Consider the following 13,168-nt stretch of genomic DNA (forward strand, 5'->3'; position numbering starts at 1 on the left):
ATTCTATTCTATTCTATTCTATTCTATGTATCATGTTAATGTTACTGAAGTGTGAAATCTGGAAAATATCTCTAGGTAACAATGTAGTACCTTTATTTTTGTCACATCAGTTTTATTATTATAACAAAAATGTTATATACAGATGTGGCAAAATAATTTATGTAAAAAAAAAGACCATAAAGAAATTTGTTAATGTAATAATATAAATATAAAAAGGCAGCTCTAGGAACCTTTTATTCCATAATTCTACAGCTATATGCAAATACTTTTGATATTCTACAGCAAGATAAGAACATTAGTTATGTAGTGTTTGTTTAATCCCTTTTGCAATTTCAGAAAAGAAATTATCTGAAAAAAGTATTTTATTCTAGTAAATTAAAGGGATAGTTCACAAAATAAATAAAATCATTCTAGAATTATTTACTCATTCCAAAAATGTTCGACTTTCTATCTTCTGTGCAACATAAAATAAGACAAGACATTTAGAGTTTTTTTTTTTTTTTTCAATTTAAGGCATTCACCAAAATGGTGTGGTGACCAACATTCTTAAGGGTGAATAAATTGTGAAATAAGTTTCATTTTAGCATGAACTATCCCATTAACTGTGTCCATCTTGAAGATTCAGTGTTAGTATACATATATATTATACATATACATACATTGTATATTTTGCTGTATTTACTGCTCATGCTGAGCTTTTAGGTCACTTTCTGGAAGAAGTAATTCACATTTCACATAAATAATATTTTACATTTTATTGATCTACAATAACATCACAAGACTTATATGTATACAAAAATAAAATCTAACAAAATAAAAATGGTTGCATGCAACATGGCATTGAACAATAATATGGTCCAAAGTGTGTTAGAATTATTAAAAGCATCATATATTAGGTCCCCTACTCTTCCAGCTTCTGACATATGGGTTTAGATAATGCATTACAAGTGCTATAGATTGTACATGCATGATGTGTTCACCATTTATTTGCATATAAATTTGCTCAGCTATTCGCTCATCACTTATGATTCTAATTTCAAACTGGTCTGGTTGGCTATATTCATGATTGTGTGACACAAGTAAGGATCTTTACAAAAGACTTTCAAAAATCAATCACACATTTTGACTTGTTGTTTTATTTCCTGACTAAATAGTCATTCAGTAATACCTTTGACAGATACTGTAACGTTCAAAAATCTGTGGTCAGTATGATTTAAAAAAAATGTATTTGAAAGAACTCTCATGCTCCCCAAAGCTGCATTCATTTTATTAAAAACTGTAAAAAATTATGAAATGTTATTAGAATCCAAAAAAATGGTTTTCAGTTTAATATATTTCAAATGTAATGTATTTCCAGCGATGGCAGCGCTGCATTTTTCAGTGTCACATGATCCTTCAGAAATTATTCTAATATGCTGATTTAGTGCTCAAGAAACATATTATATATGTTGAAAAGAGTTGTGCTGCTTAAAAATTGAGATTTTTTTTTCAGGATTCTTTGATGGATAAGAAGTTCAAAGGAACAAAGTTTAGTTGTCTTTCTTTCACTTTTGATCAATTTAATGCATCTTTGCAGAATAAAAGCACTAATTTCTTATAAAATAAAAAGTTTTAACCCCAAACATTTGGACAGCAGTTCATAAATATGACAGGTCAGCTAACAACAATGACAGAACAGTAAGTTTCATACCCAAAAAACAAAATGAGCCTGTTTCAACTGACATTATAATCCTCCATATCTGTACCTTCACTTTTATTCTCTCTGTTTTTTTTCCTTCTGGTGCCTGTATCTTTGGTCACTGGGCCATCTGGACCACCACTGATTTCCATGCCTTCTCTCTGTCAAAATCCCTTAGTGTGCCATTTGATGTTTGTTGCTGTAGGAAAAGAATCAGACAGTAGAAATGAGATGACCTTAAGGTCTTCCTTTGTTAATCACAACACCCTTTACGTGGGTTTTGACGAAATCACAGAGATGGAACAGCTCTGCCATGCTACAGCTGGCACTGTACAGTACAGTTTTCCATTTTTTTTTTCTTGGCTCACATGTGCACAGCCGTAACACACACAGTATAAAAAAACATATTTTACTCTTAAACTGACTTGTCATCTAATTCACAGAGTGTATGCTTGTGTGTTTACCTCAGAGTGTTTTTTGTGTAGTGTGTCCCATTCAGTGGCTCCTGTGCGGAGCTGGCTCTTGTAGGAAGCACACTTTACTATGGTGGCTAATGTCAGCACCGCCTGCACCAGCAGCAGCCCCATCAGCACAAGCAGCAGTATGTCATTCAACTGCTGCACGCACAACATACATTCAAAAACGTAACACATTTTGAACATCCTTCAAGATGGGTGTAAAAGGGAAAATGTATAAAGCCGAAATAAAATATAAATACTAGATGAAAAAAAAACACTGCATAAGGATGAGTCAGTTTTCATTTTTGCATGAGCAATCCCTTTAGGGGTCAAAAAGGTCAAAATCAGACATTTTGGAACAAATTTGATTTGATTGGTGTCGTGCACAGAAATTACTCACCTTTGTTAATGGCACTTCAAGCAGAAAGATCTCAATAAAATTAATCATGCTGTAGGACAAAAATCCAGAAGCAGAGAAAAGCAGTGGTGAAGTCACACTACTTATAGCAATCAGCATTTCCACCTACAGCGTTAAAATTGAGAGGGGGAAAGAAAGAGAAAAAAGAAGGCAAGATATAGTCTTTAGCGGGGCTCATTCTACAGAGAAGGCAGAGAGACAGCTAAATGAGTGAGAATGGTGAATTTCCTCTAGGGATGTTCGATTGCACTGCTTTATTGCTGGAGAGACCCTGATGGTGACTCACCAGATGCTTGCTGGGATATTCTGCCACCACATGGCTGGCAATGGCACTGGGGAAACACTGCAGAGGAATCACACACACAAACAATATCAGTCACTCTGGATAGTTTATAATTTGAATGATACTAATATTTAATATAACAGACTGAACTCACAGCTACTAGAATCCAGAAGAAAGTGACAGAAAGATATGGATCTGGGAGGAGAGCACCCAAATTGAGAGCAATAATTCCGCCAAATACAGTGGAGATGCCCACTATAACCTCAATTACCTGCACCAGAGAGAGAGCAGCAAATCTACAGTGAATGTCATGCTGATATACAGTGCATACACACACATACACACAATCTCATTTGTAGGCAACTCACGGCATAAGCCTTGAGAAGACGAGTGGGGAACGAAGCCGGGGTCACCACCGCAGGACCATCAGACACTGGCTGGAGGAATGAGATGGATGATAGCAAGGAGGAAAAGAAAAAGAGCAGAGAGACATGAGCATATTAAATGTAATTCATACAGGTGCTGGTCATGTAATTGGAATATCATCAAAAAGTTGGTTTATTTAATTAATTCCATTCAAAAACTTGTATATTATATTCATTCATTACACACAGACTGATATATTTCAAATGTTTATTTATTTTATTTTGATGATTATAACTGACAAATAAAGAAAATCCCAAATTCAGTATCTCAGAAAATTTGAATATAAATTAAGACCAATAGAAAGAAAGGATTTTAAAAAAATCTTGGCCAACTAAAAAGTATAAAAATGAAAAGTATGAGCATGTACAGCACTCAATACTTAGTCGATCAGTCTGTGGCACTTCTCAGGTGTTATGAGAGCCCAGGTTGCTCTGATAGTGGACTTCAGCTCTTCTGCATTGTTGGGTCTGGGATATTGCATCTTCCTCTTCCCAATACCCCATAGATTTTCTATGGGGTTAAGGTCAGGCGAGTTTGCTGGCCAATTACAAACAAGGATACCATGGTCCTTAAACCAGGTACTGAAAGCTTTGGCACTGTGTGCAGGTGTGAAGTCCTGTTGAAAATCTGCATCTCCATAAAGTTGGTCAGCAGCAGGAAGCATAAGGTGCTCTAAAACTTCCTGGTATACGGCTGTGTTGACCTTGGACCTCAGAAAACACAGTGGACCAACACCAGCAGATGACATGGCACCGCAAACCATCACTCACTGTGGAAACTTTACACTGGACCTCAGGCAACGTGGATTGTGTGCCTCTCCTCTCTTTCTCAAGACTCTGGGACCCTGATATCCAAAGGAAATGCAAAATTTACTTTCATCAAGGCACACAACTTTGGACCAATCAGCAGCAGTCCAGTCCTTTTTGAGGCGAGACACTCCTGATGCTGCCTGTTGTTCAAGAGTGGCTTGAAACAAGGAATGCGACAGCTGAAACCCATGTCTCACATACGTCTGTGTGTAGTGGTTCTTGAAGCACTGACTCCAGCTGCAGTCCATTCTTTCTGAATCTCCCCCACATTTTTCAATGGGTTTTGTTTCACAATCCTTTCCAGGGTGCGGTTATCCCTATTGCTTGTACACTTTTTACAAGCACACAATTTAAAGGCTTTGCAGGTGTTTTGAGTTAATTAACTGATTAAAGTGTGGCACCAGGTGTCTTCAATATTGAACCTTTTCACAATATTCTAATTTTCTGATATACTGAATTTGGTATTTTCCTTAGTTGTCAGTTATAATCATCAAAATAAAATAAAATAAATAAACATTTGAAATATATCGGTCTGTGTGTAATGAATAAATATGCAAGTTTCACTTTTTGAATGGAATTAGTGAAATAAATCAACTTTTTGATGATATTCTAATTATATGACCAGCACCTGTATAAGCTAGGGACAAATACAGTTAGTAATCCTGCTGGCTGGGAGGCACCATAAAAGGATTTTGCAATCATATTGCAAATTGAAATGAAGCTGAAATAAAAGTATATTTATTATCTGAAAAACGTAACCATAAAAAACCATAAGAAACGTTGCCTTGGCAACTTACAGAACTGTTAAAGTACTGAAATAACTAAAACTAAAATAAAAAATAAATAAATGAAAGCAAGAAAAAGACAAGTTCATTTAGCATTATTAAGATTTTTTTTTAAATCACAGTATACTATATGTCTCACGCAGAATCAGTTTCTTAAAAAATTAAGGCAAGATATTACAGGCAAAAATAAACTAATCAATTTGGAAACATCAATTTGCACCATGCTAACAGACAAAATTCATTATGAAAGATGTTAGATAATTATTTGATATAATATTTATTTCCTGACTGATAACACAATTTGTGTAAACACAGGCCAAAATAATTGTAACGCAGGCAGTCTATACAGTATATACTCCCTCACACACAAACCTTTCCATGACTGCAGCAGTTGTCCACCGAGCGTGCTGACAGGATGACAGTACTGGCCGTGAGCACCTCCAGCACAATAAGCAGGAGCAGGTTAAAGTTAATCTTTAGGATGACAAAACAGCAGTAACGGGTTTAATAGTATAGATGTTTTACGTGCACATTATGGTTTAGTATTTAAGCTATAAGTCTACAAGATCCTTTAAAATCTGCTTTGCTATTGTCATATTAGACTATATATTATACTAGACTTGAGCCGATCCATTTAATTGTGAAGGACATATTTCTAGGGTCCCAGACAGATATTTTAGGGGCATTAGAGTTGTGATGTTCTCACATTGATGGCTGAGGGACTAATGGCGAGTTTACAACCGAACCACACCAGACACGTGGTTGTCACAGCAAAGGATGACACGTACACCATTTGAAAGTCTGAAACCTGTAAACAAAATGTACGTTACACATTGTTTTTGTAAAACAGTAAAGAATTGTTTATCTGCTATAGAAAAAAAAAAATCAATTGGGCATCTCAGTTAAGGTGATTAAACACATTTATTTACACTAAATATATAGCACCAATTCAAATAGAAAACTCTATGATTTATATATGAACTGAAAACTTGACTCATGAACAGTGTTTGACAAAATGTTTAAATATTGTCTTGGAAAAAATAAAAAACACATATTCCAATAAAGAATTTTTAGAACATTTTATCTGAAAGTGTTTATTACTTGGTTGTATAATACAATATTACCAAAAAAAAAAAAAAAGAAAATCATTTCACTTACTGCAACTTGTCTGTTCTTGGCAATAGCGAAGCTCACCACTGCAGCTGGTATACTCTGCAAACCGGAAGCAAAACATATATGAGTGTCAATCGGACCAGTGGCCTCTTCCATGAGCATATGAGTCATTCAGGACAAACACTCACAGATCCAGCTGTGCAGCGCAGGTAGTCCATGGCATCTGGAAACACATTACCCATGTAGAGGGAGAAAGCTGCCACTATAAGCAAGCTGCTCTGGGGATCAGATCCATATTAATACACTCAGACGTTTGAGAAAAGCAGTGTGTTAAAGGATTATTTGACCCTAAAATGAAAATTGACTCCAAGGTGTAGATTGGTTTCTTCATCAGAACAGATGTTGAAACTTTTCACATCACTTGCTCACCAAATGGATCCTCTGCACTGAATGGGTGCCATTAGCCAATGAAAGTTTAAACTGCTGATAAAAACATCACAATAATCCACAAGTAAAACATCAATTAACGCTGCATTTGAGAAACAAATCCATCATAAGTAGTTTTAACTTCTAGCTGAAATACCAATCCATAATCCATAATAACCTCTCAAAATCCACCAACATATTTGTTTAGAACTGTTCAAATGTGCATGATCTGTGCATATTTCTCTCCTGGTTCAGACAAGATGACTTTTTCACTGGAAAAAAGCAATATTATGGACAATGGACTTTACACTTTACAACAAGCCGCTTTTCCACCGCACTTTACCCAGGAACTAGGGAGTAGCAGAGCCCGTCTACGGAGAGCCTTCCCACTCCCTATTAAGTCCTATTGTACCGAATTTTGGTTGCAGTACCACCAGAGTTCCACTGGGGGCGATCGCCATGAGTGCGAAATGAATGGGAGTCTATGGGGCTAGACGGCTAAATTTGTCCCTTTCACCTGATTGCCATTGAGAAATCTCAGATCTGATTGTAGGTTTTGCAAATTCAACATGGGTTATAGGTCGAAAGTTGAATAACTTTACATCTCAGGTGTTTAAAGACTCCATTTGACCATTAATTATTTTTAAAGAAACACAAAAATGTATAAAAGGCTGGCTAAATTGGTTAAATTGGTTAAATTGGTTAACGATTGCATCCTAACCAGCGACTCTCTGTCGCACAGTAGAGAAATTACCGTATGGACAGGAGGAGAGTTTTTATCAGTTGTTTGAACTCTCTTTCAGATGGCACCCATTCACTACAGAGGATCCATTGGAGAACATGATGCAATGCTAAATTTCTCTTAATCTGTTCTGATGAAGAAACAGTCTCATCTACATCTTGGATAGCCTGAAAGTAAGTACATTTTTAGGAAATTCGAATTTTTGGCTAAACTATTTTTTTTAAGTCTCTTAACTACGGGAGTGAAAATCTGTTGAGTCAAAGCTGTTACCCCTATAACGATGCTGTAAAGCCAGACTCTGTAGCTAAAGCAGGGATGTAATGGCCCGGGCTGACCCAACTGCAGGTCACTGGCCCTGACATCCACTGTGTAGCTGTCTCTCTCCATCCTCTCCCGCTCCAGATGCCTACTCAGAGTTCCTACTCCACTGTTTCGCTCCAGGGTGGACATCTGGGCATAGCTGAACACTTCCTGAGCTGATGCCTCCTCTCGTTGCATCCTGATATCCATGACCCCTAGAAATCCAATCCATATAAATCACATATATTGACTAGGTGAGCAAAAAATGTAGTGAATGCAAACATTATCAGAAGCAGAACATCTAATACTATTCACAGTTTGCTATGTGATGCTTTTAATGACACTCAAACTTACATCAGTTCGCCAAAGCCATTGAAAGGAATACAACACATTATACATTATACCTGTTACTTTTCTCAGAGCATTTGAATTCCATGAAAAATATATCTCATGTATTCCCAGGGAATGCATAAACTGAGGATCTGATAAAATGCATACTCTGAATGTAATGCAGATTTGTTTGGGATAAAAGCATCTGCCAAATCCATCAATGTTAATCTTACAGTTACATTAAAAATGTTAAAAATTTAATAACATTGTTAAATGCAGTCTTTAGCAAATCTAATTTTTATATTGTATATTCTGATGTGCAGTTTCAGTTAATCTCTAGCATTTAAAATGATCAATTTTAGTTTTCAGCATTTCATTTTTACTTAGTTTATACAAAATTGTGTATAAATTTTGTTTTATTTTACAGTAAACATTTTTTCCTATTGTCAACTAAAACTAAAACATTGTTTTGTTGCCCTTTAAATATTATATGAAGAACTTGGAAAATAACTGAAATTAAATTAAATTGAAGTACTACAATGACCAACTAAAATACTACTTCTCCTAATAATAATGACAAAAGCACATAACAAAATTACTAAAAATGTAAATGAAAACTGAAAATATTAAAATAAAATCTAATACAAAATATTAATAAATTCTATATATAATAATTATCTGATATAATCTTATATAATAATTACTACTACTACTAGTCTTATATAATAATTACTACTACTACTAATTATTATTATTTATCAATAGAATATTTTTTTAATTAAATATATGTTGTTTTTATTATTACTGTTGTTGTTGATATATATGGTAATTATCGCCTTAACGGTATCGGTCAGACATTTTAATATCATCTCCTACAGTCTTCTCGAACAACAGAGAAGTTTCACAAAAACGAACTAATGATATAAACACATGTTTATATTCTCCCCAATATTTTGCTAACATAAAAAGTGCCAGACTGAACAGATTTACTTTCAGCATATTGCTTCATTTAATAAATTTACATAAAAATGTCCTTAATTAGGCACAGCTGAAAAAACATATGGAGCAGAAAACAATGGCTTCACAGTGACATAACCGCAACCCCGCTGCATTTTACACTCCGTGACAAGCTTTTGAAAAATGCTTTTTATATTTTTACGATCTGAAGAAAGTAGGGCTTGAAAATGCTCCAAGAACACAAAAGTGTGCTAAAAACACAATTTTCTGCTTTGCGCAGATAAAATAATCAAACAAGACCTATGGGCTCTCAGTGCTACATTTCACTAATAATTACCAATATCTCTGCATCCAGGGAGAAAAAAAAAAACATTTTGGTCAACAATGAAGATAAAATGCAATCAAACTGTTCCTACTTGAAAACCCACATGCACAATGAATATAAAGCATGTTCATGGTCTTACATAAACAGCCACAGGAACACAGTGTAATAAAGAGGATGCAGTGCAGGGATAATGCATGAAGGCAATGATTCATAAATAAGTTTGAAACACATGAACCCCTCCTTCAGCCTCTTCTCCTCAACTCCATTCTGAGCCTCACTTGCATTCATTCATCTTATCTCTCCAGTGCTCTTTATCTTAATATTTGCTTCCCACTCACCTGCCTCTAGCTTCAAGACACTGTTTATTTCAGCTTGGACCACCTGTTCCTGTGGAAGGTATTAGTTGTACTTTATCTTTGTCTTCTTCCTCTTGTTCCTCTCCTCTCTCTCTCTCTCTCTCTCTCTCTCTCTCTCTCTCTCTCTCTCTCTCTCCACTCCAAGTCAATAAAAAAAGTTTTGGAACGCTTCAAAGCCTGGAACAGAAAGTTGAGAGTGTTGCCCTGCCAGCCAGTTTTAGCCAGTGAATGCAAATGGAGCGGAGAGATGGGGCTCAGATCAGGGGCTGCTGAGACCAGAGCCTCTTCCTGCTCTGTTCATCTCAATGAGAGAACTCACACATAAATCAACAGCTCTCGCTGCCATACACACAAAAACACACACAGAAAGAACACACAAAGAGTTTTCCCATGTACACACAATCAGGCACCCACAAATGTTTCCTTTCTTCATGCATGTGATTGCTTTCCAAACAAAAGTAAGAATAATTAATACATTTTTGAGTTTTTGAAAGCAGTCTCTTATGCTCATCAGTGCTTGTTTTCAAAAGTAAGAAATATTATGAAATATAAATGTAATTTATTGTTAGGATGGCAAAGCTTAATTTTCAGAAGCTTTTCCTTCGGTCTTCAGTGTAACATGATCCTACAGAAATCATTATATATATATATAAATCAATATATAAATAGTTGTGCTGGTTAATGTTTTTGCAGAAACCGTGATCATTTTTTTTCAAGATTATTTGATGAATTACAAATTTCAAAAGAACAGCATTTATTCAAAACTGAAAACTTTTTGATCAATTTAAAATGTGTTTGCTGAATAAAAGCATTAATTCATTTTTTAATCATACTTTCCCAAAACATTTGAATGGGAGAGTATCACAGCTACCACAAAAATATTAAACTGTACAACTCTTATAACAATAATAAATGTCACAAAATCAGCATATTAGAACGATTTCTGGTGAATCACTGAAGACTGGAGTAATGACTGCTGTAAATACAGCTTTGCATCACAGGAATAAATTATATATAAAAATATATATATATAAAAAAAGAAAATTGTAATAACATCTCACAATATTACTGTATTTAGTGTGCTTGTTATCAAATAAATGAAGCCTCTAAGAGCATAAGAGACTTACCATATGAAACATATATATATATATATATATATAAACTCAATTATCCCCATTTTTTTACTGGTTTAGACTGGTGGTGTATGTGTCAACAAACAAGACACAAGAAACACACAGTTCTCGTTGCATAACAAGTTCAAACTAAACTGTGCAGTCCTGCACTTCGCTCTTGACTCCTCCCACTTGGGCCTCCGTTTTACTAGGGTGGAAAAAACAAACTAGAGATTCGGGACATCCCACAGGGCTTCTGAAGTTTGCAACCAGTGGGTTAATAAACGGGGTCTTTAATCCTAGCACATTTCAGAAGATTCAATTATTTTATCATACACATCTTTGAAGCAATTGAATCCAATCTATTTAACATCACAATCACAAATGCCCATATTTTGGCTTATATGTATAAAACAGATAAACAGGAGGAGAGCGAGCGTATGTGTAAAAATGCTCACGGCTGTATTCATTCACATCAATGCTACTGTTCAAAAGTGTCCTTGAAAGTCAGTATCCATGGATACCTTTTAAACAGCCCCCTTCCACTGGCTGGCCACCATGCACACTTCACTGCCCTCTGAATATGCTCTACACAAAGATCACACGCTCATGTGGACACGTACACACATACTTGAGGCATGCCAAGCCACAGAAAACCCTGCAGAAGCATTATTGATTCAGTATAATAGCTTTCAAAACTAATTTTAGGGGTTCATGAGGCAAATAGAAGTCTAAAGTTTGTGAGCTGTAGCAAAGAGAAACTTACATTTTCATTTTTATTTTCACCTAAAACAAAATGCAAATCTCTTTACAGGGTCTTGATGGGAAAGCACATACATAAATACCAGTGCTCCTTTATTATGAGTGTCAAACAGCTAAAATAGTATTATATATATATATATATATATATATATATATATATATATATATATATATATATATATATATATATATATATATATATATATATATATATATATATATATATATATATATATATATATATATATAGTTTGTTTGCTATTTAGATATATTTTTGAATATTCAATTTGAGGTCTTTGACATGTGGTGTAAATAGAGGTAAAATTTGCTCTTATAAATAATTTTGAATCTAGGGTTTTGGATAGCCTAAACTAAAATCTTGGATTCACAGGTCACCACTTCATTAGCCTGCAAACATTGTGTCATAAACCCACTGGGTCCTGATCCTTCACAATGGGCAACTACTTCCCACATAAAAGGACAATGGTTCTCTTGTTTCATTCCTTTCTTTTCACTTTTCTGACTCCTATATCCCATGGATTTTCATTGAATCATTTCATGCTTTCCTCCTCCCCTGCCCCACTCCCTCATTCACATCTGTTGTGCCTGTAAACATTTGCTGAGATTAAGTCTTCTTTAACATGGTATAAACAACTTGAGGGCTGAGTAACTCCAAAGTTACAAAACAAGATTTCTCAGAAAGCAAAAGAAATCTCAGAGCTGCTGAATCAGCTGACAGCATTACAATTCAGCAATTGGAGCATTAAAATGATTAAGCTCAGTGGTTCTCGGCGGGTGAGGGGTCTTTAGGTCACAGGTCTGGTCTGGTCGTGGACAGCAGAGGGGAAATATAAAATGCAAATAATAAAATACAACCAGCCATATAGTCATAAGTAAAGTAACAAAATAACTGTCACCCCGTCCCATATACGGGACGCCCACGTTTACTTCACTAAATCTTTATCTAATCATGACAAACTATATATCGTTGGAAAGGTCTAGGACTCCTAAATATATATTTTATTTTTTTAATTTTATCTTATATTTTTATTTTAATGATCATATCTTTGATTTTATATACAGTACAGACCATAAGTTTGGACACACCTTCTCATTCAAAGAGTTTTCTTTGTTTTCATGACTATGAAAATTGTAGATTCACACTGAAGGCATCAAAACTATGAATTAACACATGTAGAATTATATATGGAATTATATACATAACAAAAAAGTGTGAAACAACTGAAAATATGTCATATTCTAACCTTTTGCTTTGATTACTGCTTTGCACACTCTTGGCATTCTCTTGATGAGCTTCAAGAGGTAGTCACCTGAAATGGTCTTCCAACAGTCTTGAAGGAGTTCCCCGAGAGATGCTTAGCTCTTGTTGGCCCTTTTGCCTTCCATCTGCGGTCCAGCTCACCCCTAAACCATCTCGATTGGGTTCAGGTCTGGTGACTGTGGAGGCCAGGTCATCTGGCGCAGCACCCCATCACTCTCCTTCTTGGTCAAATAGCCCTTGATGCTTTCATTGTGACTCTACAATTTTGATAGTCATCAAAATAAAGAAAACTCTTTGAATGAGAAGGTGTGTCCAAACCTTTAATCTGTACTGTATATAATAGGACTATGCAATTTTAATGTTTACATTTTATTAATTGCCTAAAACATTCAATATTCATTTAGAAACGAAAATTCAAAATCTTTCCACTCAGGCTATTTTATGGACACACAAAAATTTGGTTCGGGTCGCCACTTGATGTCTGTAAACGTACTGTAAAATCTGGGTTCTGTTACAGAAGTAAACAAAAAAGATGGACTTCCAGATTATTATTATAATTCTTTTTTTTTTAAATCCCAGACTATGAAAAATGACTAGAAACATGAG

At 35.1% G+C, this 13,168-nt stretch overlaps 1 protein-coding gene across 2 annotated transcripts; it reads right to left on the bottom strand.

The window, feature by feature from the left end:
• Positions 1-740: 740 nt before the first annotated feature.
• Positions 741-9,682, bottom strand: LOC127934702 (membrane protein MLC1-like). Of its 2 annotated transcripts, none has more exons than XM_052532246.1 (12): positions 9,389-9,682; positions 7,409-7,653; positions 6,159-6,248; positions 6,016-6,069; positions 5,564-5,665; positions 5,230-5,331; positions 3,206-3,274; positions 2,992-3,108; positions 2,841-2,897; positions 2,537-2,659; positions 2,143-2,292; positions 741-1,877 (listed from the first exon to the last, which is right to left on the bottom strand). In XM_052532246.1, exons 2-12 carry the CDS (start codon positions 7,646-7,648, stop codon positions 1,797-1,799), a joined length of 1,185 nt encoding a protein of 394 aa, XP_052388206.1. In that variant the 5' UTR covers positions 7,649-7,653; positions 9,389-9,682; the 3' UTR covers positions 741-1,796. The 2 variants fall into 2 exon arrangements, with proteins under 2 accessions (XP_052388206.1, XP_052388205.1); XM_052532245.1 differs by having other exon boundaries at positions 2,143-2,295; positions 9,389-9,679.
• Positions 9,683-13,168: the final 3,486 nt, after the last annotated feature.

The sequence above is a fragment of the Carassius gibelio genome, chromosome A18 (assembly GCF_023724105.1).
Source record: "Carassius gibelio isolate Cgi1373 ecotype wild population from Czech Republic chromosome A18, carGib1.2-hapl.c, whole genome shotgun sequence".
Classification (NCBI taxonomy): domain Eukaryota; kingdom Metazoa; phylum Chordata; class Actinopteri; order Cypriniformes; family Cyprinidae; genus Carassius; species Carassius gibelio.

Bases quoted from the DNA above. Each gene is read 5' to 3' on its own strand.
- LOC127934702 (XM_052532245.1), bottom strand. From the start codon at position 7,648: ATGGATATCAGGATGCAACGAGAGGAGGCATCAGCTCAGGAAGTGTTC. The intron at 5,332-5,563 runs GTGAGAACATCA...GTCATCCTAAAG, and splicing joins TTAGTCCCTCAGCCATCAAT to ATTAACTTTAACCTGCTCCT. The intron at 1,878-2,142 runs GTAAACACACAA...CTTTTCCTACAG, and splicing joins TACACAAAAAACACTCTGAG to CAACAAACATCAAATGGCAC.